Source organism: Pipistrellus hanaki, assembly GCF_964339955.1.
Source record: "Pipistrellus hanaki genome assembly, chromosome: 16".
NCBI lineage: Eukaryota > Metazoa > Chordata > Mammalia > Chiroptera > Vespertilionidae > Pipistrellus > Pipistrellus hanaki.
In genome coordinates, this window is record NC_140518.1 from 39,722,682 (window position 1) to 39,734,705 (window position 12,024).

At 53.0% G+C, this 12,024-nt stretch overlaps 1 protein-coding gene across 4 annotated transcripts in view; it reads right to left on the bottom strand.

The window, feature by feature from the left end:
- Positions 1 to 345: 345 nt before the first annotated feature.
- STX8 (syntaxin 8) overlaps positions 346 to 12,024 on the bottom strand; it is a 222,288-nt gene continuing 210,609 nt past the window's right edge. For 3 of the 4 annotated variants that reach the window (XM_084863951.1, XM_084863954.1, XM_084863953.1), the window contains one exon: positions 346 to 525. In XM_084863951.1, coding sequence (XP_084720077.1) covers positions 458 to 525 — 68 coding nt within the window. In that variant the 3' untranslated portion in view covers positions 346 to 457. Of the gene's footprint in view, positions 526 to 5,542; positions 5,848 to 12,024 lie in introns of those variants that run through there. The other variant, XM_084863952.1, reaches the window with a different exon arrangement.

Here is a 12,024-nt window from a genome sequence, read left to right on the forward strand (position 1 = left end):
GGAGCTGGGTGCACACGGACTCCACGCCTGTCAGCCCTCGCATCACGTCACTCCCTCCACCCGGGCTGGACAACGCGGCCTTGACCGTTCACTTATTTCCTACGTGGACACACCGTTTCCTAGCAGATCAGACATTCACGTTACTCACGGCCTATGCGTCCGGGACCATCCCCCAGGGCGCCGGCGCACTTTGGGGTGGGCGGACTCCACTGTAGCCGTGGCAGTGCCCACTTGACCAAAAAGCGACCAAGGCAGGGCCCGAGAGGGCCACACTGGGCCTGAGACTCCGCCGGCTCCTGGGGCCGCCACACAGTTTGCTTTGACTGAAGCCACGCACATGGAGAGTTCAGAGCTTTGAGGGGGTTTATTGAGGGCAGCTTCCGAGTATCAAAAGGTGCTGAGCTTGTCTCCATCACTGGCAGGAGTCCAGCGGGTGGTCCCGTTGTTGCCGCTAGCGCTAGCCGATGGGCCAGACCCCAACTACCACAATAGCCACGAGCAGCAAGAGAATCACCATGATCATCCCTGGAAAAGAGAAGCAGAAGAGACCCTTTGAGAGATGCATGTGGACGAGCGTCCCACGCCCTAAGCATCTTCAGGGCGGATGGCAGTGCCGTCCACCTGCTCTCCGGAGCCTTGACTTCGTGCTTCGAGGTGTGCCGGGTGCCAGCACTCCAGGGCACGGCCGCTGGTGAGTTTGCAACCCACCACCTCGAGTTGTGCAGCAACGAGCAGGCGCTCCTGACAGCAGGACTGGGGGTCCAGGGAGGGCCCCCACCCCGCACATGTACGCGTCAGCCTCAGGTCTAGCTTCTGTGTGCAGCCGGACCCTGCTTCCTGTTTGCATTGATGAGAGACCAAGAAAGGAAAGGGCTTTTGAGTTTACAAATAAATTCATTCTAGAATCCGTTATCTCCACCATCCACATGGCTTTGCCGTTTCTTCTTGAGCCCAAGACACTTATGTCATCCATCTGTGAAGATACGCAATAGAGGGCTTCTGCTTCACATACACATTTTTGTTAGTGTTTTTTTCTGTTTTATTTCCTAAGACAAAGGCCAGCATCAGCCCTCGGGCCAGTCTGCTCCCTGTCTGTGCCCAGCTCCACCCACACGAACACCTGCCAACCCCAGCGCCTGGGACAGGATTGCCCGTTCCTGCAGCGCTGATGATAAGGCCCTCGAGGACTCGGCCACGTCACTCACTGACTTCCATGCTTCCCGGTGTGTAATGAATGCTTACCACGCCAGGCACCTGGGGCCAGCATGTGCCAGGGGTGGGCATGGTTACCACACAGTAACACTCAATCCTTTGCCTATCAAAGGGTCCCTGAGCACTGAGGCCCCAAGAAGGGAAGTGAGGAGCAGACAGGATAAAGCACCTGAATATGCTCTGTGAAGGAACAGGGGAGTGGAGCCCACAGGACCATGTGGTCATGGCCACCAGGGCTGACCACCCAGACGGAGGAGCTGTTTTGGGAGAGGTCGGGGTCCTGAGAGGTCAACAAGTTATTCTCTCATAGGAAGCCATTCGCTAGATAACCCCTGGTCACATCTGGCTACTTCAATTAATTAACGTTAAAAATTCAGTGCTTCAGTTGCACTAACCGTATTTCAAGTGCTTTAGAGCCACATGTGGCCAATGGCTACCATGTTGCCAGAGAAAGACCATCTTCATGGACAGTTCTTTCTGACAGAGCTGAGTGTGCGGGGCTGTGGTTATCTTACTGCTGCACCAGCTTCCGCGATGGTGCCTGGGGTGGGACTCAATGCATAGCTGCTGAATGAATGAACGAAGGGCTGCTCAATGCCTTTTCAACACTCACTCTACACTTGGATAGCTTCCCACGCTGGGAATTCTGTCTTTCCCTCTTCTTGCGTCAGTTTTGTTAAGTTATATTTTTCTGGGAAATTGCCATTTTTTTCTGAGTATTTAAAAATATTGGAATAAAACTATTCATTCTATTCTTATATCATTTAAATATTATGCTAGATCTATAGGCCTGGCCGGGTAGCTCAGTTGGTTAGAACATCGTCCCGATACACCAGGGCTGTGGGTTTGATCCCCTGGTCAGGGTACATACAAAACTGAACGAAATGAGTGCATAGGTAAGTGGAACAACAAAGTGATGTCTCTCTCTCTCTCTCTCTAAAATCAACCAACCAATAAAAATGTAAACGCTATGCTCTATGTCCTTCTGTTTATTTCTAACCACTTATTTGTGCACTCTTTTCTCTTGACTAGCCTTGCCACAAAGTGTGCCTGTTTATTAATCTTTTCCAAGAAAAATTTTGACTTTGACAATCCTCTCTCATTTATTTTCTGTTTTATTAATTTCTGCATTTATTTTCCTTAATCCTACTATTCTGGATTTACTTTGTTGTCCTTCTCTAACTTCTTGAGTTGAAAGTTAACTTATTCATTTTCAATCTTCTAAATATTACCCTTCTAAACCTATAATTTGATATGAAATAAATTTGACATGCTAGTTTCCAAATTATAAGTATTTTTAACAATTTCACCCTGACCAGATAGCTCAGTTGGTTAGAGTGTTGTCCCAATAGGCCAAGGTTGCAGGTTCGATCCCTGGTCAGGACACATACAAGAATCAACCAATAAATGCATACATAGATAAGTGGAACAACAAATCGATGCTTCTCTCCCTTTCTCTCCCTTCCTCTCAAATCGATGTTTCTCTCCCTTCCTAAAACCAATCGATAAAAATTTCAACAATTACTTTTTTGGCCCAATAATTATTTAGAAGTGTGTTGGAACATTTCCAATTAATTGAAACATACTTACCAAAATGTATATTTTTAAAACTGCGACAATAATACACGTTCTATATTTTCATGTGAAAACGTGATTTCTATTGGTGACAAAGTCATAAGTTCTAACACTACTGTTGTCTGTTAACATTCTTCTTAATTGAAGAAAATGCTGGCTCTTAATCAGAGGTTAGTGAAAATAGGAACACACTTGGCTTTCTCCTCCCGGTTCAGGCTCCTGAATTCCAGGCACAGATCGCAGGTTCACTGAGGCTCACAGTGTGAATTTACAACCCACCGTGTCAGCACCGCACGCCCACAGTTCTGACTGCCGAGGAGGGACTGAGAAACCCGCGGCAAGCTCCCCTCTCACCTCCCTGTGGCGAGGGGTGCATGTTTTCGAATACACCCCCTTTCTTTGACGACCCAGTGTTTGAGAGGACTCCCGCTAGGAAGTTGAGATTTCTCCTGTCTTTCCGTGGACATAAACCTTTCTGCATCAGGAGCCAGCAAACTGGCCCAGGGCCCAAATCTGGCTTGTGGGCTATTTTTGTACAACTCATAAGCTAAGAATGGTATGTATATATATATATATATTGAAAAGGTTGTCAAAAAAGAAGCCCATTTCCGGGGTCAAGCATCAGCCTAGGAACCAGGAGGTCACAGTTCGATTCCCCGTCAGGTCACATGCCCGGGTTGTGGGCTCGATCCCCAGTGTAAATGCAGGAGACAGCCAGCTGATCAAGGATTCTCTCTCATCATGGATGTTTCTATCTCCCCCTCCCTCTCCCTTCTTCTCTGAAATTAATAAAAGAATATTTTTTAAAAAACAAAGAAAAAGAAGATGCCGCATGGTCCGTGGTCTGCGAAGCCTCACTCACTGTCTGGCCTTCACAGAACCGGGCCGCGCCTGCTCTGTACACCCTCTGGCTGACAATGACCCAGCCGCGCATCAGCCACTTGTCCAGGTTCTGGTTTCCAGTTCTCTCTCCATTCGTTTCATCCGGGGATTTCCTTTCTTCCTTGTAAATTCAGCTACGCCTTAACATTTTAGGGGGTGTTGTAATATTTTTATCTAGCACTTCAAGATGCTTACAGTGAGGGGGGTGTGTGTGTGTGTGGAGGTTATCTCCGTCTATCTTCTTGCTAGAACCGGAAGAACAAATTTTCTCATTCGTTTCTGCCTCCAGAAACATCTTTAGGTTGATCACGAGCTCCACCTGGGCAGGAACTTCTGGACTGGGGTGAGAGGCTTACATTGCACAATTAAAAAAAAAAAAAAAAAGATGAAATTGGGGGAAACAGGCAGTGAGGTGGAGCGTTGGGGCGAGGGCTGGCCCCCAGAGCCCGGGCTGACCCTGAGACAGGGCGGGGGGTGGGGGGACTTTTGAGGAAAGCAGAGCTCACGCGGCGCTTCAGGAAGAAGGGCAGTCACGTATCAGGCGGGTCAGAGGCGGAGAACAGGAGGCTGCTGGCGCCTGTGCAGAGGGTCCTGGACTGAGGCTGCGATGGCCCAAAGGAGAGGCAGAACAAGGGATGAGAACAAAGACCTGGAGAACAGCGACTGGTTGAGAAATGGAATCCTCATATCCGGTTTCAGCTTAAACACACAGACTGTCAGTCCCAGGGAAGAGCCTGCACGTCTCCTGCTTGGGCCACTGCAGGGACTGGCCTGCCGCTCCTGCCACCCAGTCCACCCCCCCAAATCCAGCTGGAATGGGAATCGGATCAGGCGACTTCCTGGCTTCACACTCTCCGATGGCGCCCTAGCCAGGTTGACTTAGGGGACAGAGCACTGGCCGGTGGAATGAAGGGTCCCGGGTTTGATTCCCGTCCAGGGCATGTACCTGGGTTTCAGGTTTGATCAGGGTGTGTGTGGGAGGCAACCAGTCCATGTGCCTCTTTCTCAGTGATGTTTCACTCTGTCTCTCCCCTCCCTTCCACTCCCTCTAAAAAATCAATGAAAAAATATCCCCAGGTGAGGATTCACAACAACAACAAATTCTGATAGCTTCAACTCAAGCCCAAACCCTCCCCAGTGGTTAGAAGGCCCCTGTCACCCCTGAGGCCACCCTACACCTGTGGTCTAGCCACCTTGGCCGTGGTCCTCAGCGGGCCGAGCTCCTGCTCGCCTCCCGGCCTGTCCTCCTGCCATTCCTTCCGCCCAGACATGGCTGCACACTCTTGGCCCAATTAATCCCTCCTCGTCCCCCAAATCTCACGAGTGTCACTTCCTCGAGGACCTCCGTCCAGACCTCCAGTGGACCTCGCTCTTGCTGCCCCTCTCTCTCTGTGTGTCGTGGCCCTTCCTACATCCTAGCTTAGGTCCTCAGTGTCTAGCTCCCCCGCTGGCCCATGGGTGTCCAGCACTGTGCCTGTCTAATCCACCACCCGACCCCCCAGTGCTGGGGGCAGAGCCTGGCTCCCAAAAGGGGACAGCACATTCTGTTTTATGTAGTAAACTGGAGGCCTGGTGCACGAATTCGTGCATGGGTGGGGCCCCTTGGCCTGTCAGGTGATCAGGGCCGATTGGGGCCATCTTGTCCAGTCCCAATCGGAGCTGATGGGGGCCGGCTGGCTGGGGAAAGACCACAAGAGGTCTGCTGGCCAGAGAGGAGCCATGAGAGGGCTCCAGGGCATGTCTGGCCCTCTTGTCCAGTCCTAACTGGCTGGACCCCAGCAGCCAGCTAACCTACTGGTTGGAGCATCTGCCCCCTGGTGGTCAGTGTGCATCATAGTGACTGGTTGAGAGGTCGACGGATTCAGTTGGACACTTAGCATATTACACTTTTATTATATAAGATAACGTACTGAGTACCTGGGCGGCACAAGAGCCAATACAAAGGACACAGAAGCAATGGTCGGGAGCGAGAGAGAAGCTGGGGAGGTTGTCAGGAGGCCAAGAAGAGAGACACTTCAGTGCTGGTCTCCAAATGCTGGCACAGGGTTCGCAGAAGGGTGGGCGGGCCCATTGGAACTACTGTTAATTCGTCATTTCTCTTTAAGCTGCTGATGGCTCTTTGACAGAAACTGTTATACAAATTGTCCCACAGTCAAGGTGTGACAGGGCACACAATACCTGTGAAAAATGGAAATGCACTTCAGCCACTGACACCAGAGATAGTGTCACTTGATAATGTGTGATAAACGGGGTTCCTGTCCCCAGATGAAAAGGGAGACCGTGAGAGCAATGCCTAATAAGACTCTTACACTTCCAACCCTTTCAGAACAAACAGGGGCCTCTGGGGAGGAGGTTCTCAATAGGTTTGAGCAAACCGCTGTGCTCAGAGGGCCAGTGGAGGAAGTCCTTCTGAGAGGGCAAGTGACAGTGATAAGCAAAAGCCAGCCGTGGCCTTTGGATTCCTTTGGACAAAGAGCAGGTGTTGACACACCTTATCACCTCAGTCCTCTCTCCTTAAGGCCTGTGGCTGTCCTGGAATGTGACCACAGCCCTCGCACCTCTCCTGAATGGAGGCTCTCTCCTCTACAGGGTTTCAGAGGGAGGGGCGCAGGCAGGGTCTTGTGGAAGCCAGGAGAGCCCAGCCAGGCCGCGGGTGGGGCCCTCGCTGCCAGCTCGGCACTGGCTGCCATGTGCGGGGGAGGGGTGGTGTTGCTGGGCGAGTTCTCAGCAGCAGGGGACTCTCATCTGTTCCGGAGGAGGAGGAGGGAGAGGGGGTTCTGGAGGTGGCTCCCCTCCCTAAGCCCCTTATAGCCGGGGCGGGGGAACGTCAGGCCCGCGGGCCACGTAAGGCCGGCGAAATCATTTGGTCTGGCCCTGCCAAGGCATGAGGGGTGAGTTAATGAAATGTTTGATCAAACACAGCAGCTAATTTTTAAGCTGATAATTTTTATGGCCTGAGAATGATGGTTATAGATATCCACATGGCCCTGGGCAGAAGAAAGGTTCCCCACCCCGGCCGATAGCAAAAGGAAGCCGCTGGAACCGAACCGGGTGGGACTGACCCTGGGCCGCTCTCGCCCCTTCTCTGCACCAGGGGGGCCAGTGTGGGGCTGATCAGGGAGAGGCCCAGACTTCACTGGGCTGCAAATCTGGTATAAAGAGGTTCTTCTCTCTTTTTCCCCTTCTTCCCTTTTCTTTCTCCTCCCTTCCTTCCTATATCTTTTTGTGGTAAAAAACTGTAAACAAACAGAAAAGGAGACCGAGTATGATGCACTGTGATGACCGCATCACTCACTTTAACAAAGACAGACCCATCCACAGCGGGCCTGCGGCCACCTCGCCGCTCCCTGCCCGTGCATCATTCTGAGGCACATCCCCATCCACTCCTAATAAACACGCCAGTAAGGATCGCTAACAAGGCATCGTCAGAAAGAAAACGCCGCCGCCACGCAGTGCGGGGCTCAGTTTCTCCAACGGAGGCGGGAGGTGTCCGCACAGAGCAGGACCCTGTCCCGGCGGGAGGGCCCTCCCTCCTGCCCGCGGTGCCAGGAGCACCTGATGGCAGCCAGGCACCTGGGAGAGAGGGCACGTCCGTCTCCCGCCTCAGAGGAATGCTTCCGCCTCAGGGACCAGTCATCCAGCCCAGCCAAGGAAATAGCTGGCATTTCGGGACGAGGAGAGACAGCTGAACGTCTGGGAACCTGCCAACTTCTTAGACAATGGCTGCTCTCTGCCCCCAGCCCGGCGCGGGGACACCTGGCGAACTCCTGACAGCGGATCACTTCCTCTGGCCTCGTCAGCCCCGCGGGCGGCTGGCGGGCAGAGGGTGGGCGGGCGGCGGGCACCTGGCGGGGCAGCTTTCCTCCCGGGCACCCAGCGCCCCTCACAGTGGGGGGGGGGGGGGGCACGGGGAGCCGCTCATGGGGGCGGGAAGAGATGACTGTTTCCTTCGGCCAGTTCACCAGATGAGTATTACTCAGCCACTTACAGTATTTAAAAGTCCAGCTCAGAGAAAATAAAAAAAGATGTAAGAAAATAAACTTCTTTTCAGACAGGGCAGGGATATGAAACACAGTCTCTCAGGAACAGAGTTATGCTTTCTGAGGACTGTGCCTCTGGGTGAACGGTCCCTGCTTCTTTCCAGTGAAAACTGGAGGAGGCTTGCGAGCTGTGGAGGCTGGGCTGCCAGCACCTCTGCCACAGCCGAGTGTGGGCAACAGCTCCCTGCTTACCAGTAAGGAAGGGGAAAAGAGGGGAGGGGAGGGGAGGGGGGGTGAAGAGAGGGAGAGAGACCTCCCTACTGGACACTTCTCCCTTTTAGCTGTAGGAAACGTGGGAGATTACGATGGTGGGAGGGGAGGGGCAGGGAGGGGGAGGGGTGTCGGCAGAGGATACGAAGGGCAAGTTTATCTGCAAGTCTTTTTTACCTGGTTTTGTGTATCACAAGGAAAGTCATACTAGTCATCTGCCATTGGTTGTTTGAGCCAAAATAGACCTTCTCCTGTTGTCTGCGGCTCTCTCCAGGGGAGCCGCCGGGGCCGACAGACGGCTCTCACGCACTGATAACCCCCAGGCCCGCCGGGGACCTTGCTGCAGGGATCCTGCAGGTGTCGGCTCAGCTGTGCCTGCGCGGTGACATTTGCTTAAGTATTAGCCCGTCGGTTCTCACTGGTCAGACTTTTGCAGCCGACTCCCGAGTTAAGGCGGGGAATAAGCAGGAGAGAAGACAAAACTGAAATATTTGTTTTCAAAAGTTCATGTAAATGTTCCCTTTAATCCCATTACTGGGCAAATAAGCTGAGAGAAGAGTAGACGCAGTGTGTTCACACAGGTGCATGTTGACAGTCTGATTTTCAGCAGGATGCCTGGAGGCCTCGGCCACCCTGGAGATGCCCCTCGGCCTGGGCGGCCGGCTCGGAGCTGTTTGCTTTGCCGGCTGCCGCAGGTGTGGGCCCCCGCCACCTGCCTCTAGCGCCCACCAGCTCAGCTGCGCTGGGAAACCACCACAGGACTTGGGTTTGCCCAGAACGGGGGTGGGGGGCAGGCCCTGAGTTGTCTGTGACTATTTCCCACCAGGTCACACATTTTCATTCCCCACAACAGTGCTTCCATGGCACATGGTGAGCGTCTTCCCTGACTGGCTGAGCGGGCCCTCGCCACCCCTCCAGGCTTGCCCTCTGTTGGTGGTAAACCTTCCGTGCACTCAGCTCAGAGGCTGCCTACCTCCTCTGCTGACCTCACATCCTCTTTCCCCTCTGCTTCTCCCCATCCCTGCATCCCTTCCCCTCTCCCCCAGGCCAAGGCGCTGCACTCGGCTCAGCTCCCGCTCCTCTGGCAAGGCCCTGGGCCGGGCTGGGCGTGGCCCCTGGAGGCAGGTACGCACAGCCAGGCTGCCGCTCTTCCCCTCGGCCTCCGTCTTTACACTCAGATGATTGTTAATGTCTCTCCGGAGGTCACGGATCTCCACGGACAGGTCACATGGTAGAAGGGACACTGGGGGACCTGTCACTTTCTGGCTATCAGACTCTGGGGATGTTCCTTTACTCCGAGTTCCAGCATCTGGAAAGCAGCCGAGAAATGCTGAACAAGATGAAGTACGAAACTTCTAGAACTGAGCTGGCACTCCATCAATGGGAACTCTCCGGGCAGGCAGGCCGGGGCCCCGGGCCTCTAGGAGAGACTTGAGCTGAGGTGGCAAGGGACGACAGAGACCTTCCTACCCTGGCACTCAGTCCTGCCCTCTGACGGCCGGGCCCCGCCTGGGGCAAGTGCGTCCTCCCTGTCCCTGGGGCTGGCGCCCTCTCAGCGCAGACAAGCGGTAACGCTCCACATAAACAGAAAAGCTCGCAGGGGAAGGCGCTGCTAGGGGAGAGGAGAGCAGGAGAGGTGTGTGCTGCGGAGAGAGGAGAGCGGGAAACGGGGACGGGGACCTGAGAGCAGGGGGGCTGGGAGGAGGAGAAAAGCACTTGCCCAGAAACAGGAAATTAAAAGGAAGTAAGACCGTGCGAGCAGGCAGAGGAGCGGACGAGGCCTGGTGAGACGCAGGTTCCCGGGCACAGCCATAGGGTGGGAGAGCTCATCTCACAGCCCAGGGAGAGTCAGGCCCAGGAAGGGGTCCCGGTGCACAGCCCTCGCGGGCACTGTGCCGGGGGAGACGTGCCCCTGATGGTCAGACCAACCGTGCCGAAGCCCGACCCAACGGATGCTCGTTGGGCGCCTGCTGTGGGCCGGGCCCAGTGGTGCAGGGAGGGGCACACGCTGGCCCGTTCGGGGGCTCCCGGCCTCACGGGAGAGGCAGAAAGATCACCCACACAGCCTTCCTCAGGCAAAACAAAAGCGCTCCGCGGAGGACACCTCCTCTGAGAGCCAGCAAAGACTCGGCCGTTATCGTTGCTCCTGTCGGAACGTGCCCACTCGTTCCTAGGCCCGCCCCCATGCTTGTCCTTAAAGTAAGGGGACCAGATGTCCCGCTTTTTAACAATTTGTCCTGTGTCCCGCAGCGTTTTTAAAAAGTCCCGATTTTTGGAAAGAAGGCATGATAAGCTAGGGCAGTGTTTCCCAACCTTCTCTCATGATGAGAATCACCTGGTGGAGTTGTTAAAACACAGATTCCTGAATCCCAACTAAGAAGTGCTAAACTAGGATTTTTGAGAACATATAGGTAAAATTGCATACCTAACTTAGTGCTCTGTATATAAAATCTGTCTTAGAGAACTAGTTAAGTATACAATTTTACCTATATGTTCCCAAAAATCCTAGTTTAGCACTTCTTAGTTGGGATTCAGGAATCTGTGTTTTAACAACTCCACCAGGTGATTCTCATCATGAGAGAAGGTTGGGAAACACTGAGCTAGGGAACGGCGTGAGAATGGGAAGGGAATTATACGGTTTTCGGCGGTCATGTGTCTGTTTAGCCAAGATAAGAGTTTTATATTATTTTTGTTAATTTTATAATGTTAAACTTTAATAATAACAAATAACTGTTGAGAACTGATTATCGAGAACTGCTTATCAAAGTTCGCATTGTTGATCAGTTGTTAGAATTCACTCAAATGAGAGATATGCCAAAGAATAAAATAATACTATACATAATTTTTTAATTTATATTTGTAAATTGTACTTATGTTGAAAATTTTAAAAAATATATTACAATACTATTTTTGCATTCTATGAAAATTTTTGTTGCTCCATATGGACCAAATTTTTAATCAAGAACCCCACTCCCACCCCGGCCAATGGTGTCCCGCTTTACCAATGTTAAAATCTGGTCACCTTACTTAAAGGGTGCTGCATTTCCCTTCCCCGAAATAAGTTCAGCCCGGCAGGGGCCACAGTTCCACGGCAGAGGCTATTGCAGATAGATAACCCATCACATCGGCAATTGGGGGCGGCCCGGGGCGGGTTGTCACGTCGATAATTTAGTGCCGATTCGCTGGCGCTATCACTGTTTGCTCAGAGATGTCCCCCCGCTGCCCGCGCGGTGCCCCTGGGACCGGGGATCCGTCTGGAGTCTGGCAGGGATCCAAGTGTCTCTGACAAGACAGCAGGGACCTCTGCTGTGGATATCTTGTTTTGACAACTCCCTCTTGACTAAGTGTCAAAAGATCTCTGGATGGCTCCAGGCGGGCTGCGGATTCACCGCACCGGCCCCGGGCGGACGGGAGCTGCCCCCTGACATCGGCCGGGGATGCAGGCGGGGCGAGGCAGGCGGCGCTGCTGCCCGGTCCTCGCTCAGGTACAGGGAGTCTCAATACAGTACATGATCGCCCATCTGATTTAAAAAAAAAAAAAAAAATTTTTTTTTGATTTTTTACAGAGAGGATGAGAGAGGGATAGAGAGTTAGAAACATTGATGAGAGAGAATCATCGATCAGCTGCCTCTTGCACATTCCCTACCGCAACCAAGGTACATGCCCTTGACCGGAATCGAACCTGGGACCTTTCAGTCTGCAGGCTGACGCTCTATCCACTGAGCCAAACCTGTCTTGGCTGATTTTTTTTTTTTTTATTAAAGCAAATCATTTGACCAAGATGTAAAAGGCTACCAGGTGGTAGATCTGAACTGAGTCTCTGAATTCCAAACCTCAGAAAGGCTTAGGACTGGGTGAGGGAGGGAGGGAGGCACGCCTGTCCCCCTGACCTGCCTCTGCTGTTCACAGCTGGGGGGGGGGAGCGCTCTTCTCCGGGGGTTCTGGCTTTCGGGCGAGCAGCGCTGGGCTCGGTCACAAACGCGGCCGGAAGGTCCCAGGACATGCCTGTGTTCCGACTCCTCCTGAGACGTGGCTGGCCCAAGGATCCTTAGGTTCTCGCAAGTAACGGACATCATCCAGATAAATTACATGTTGTTTAACCCAA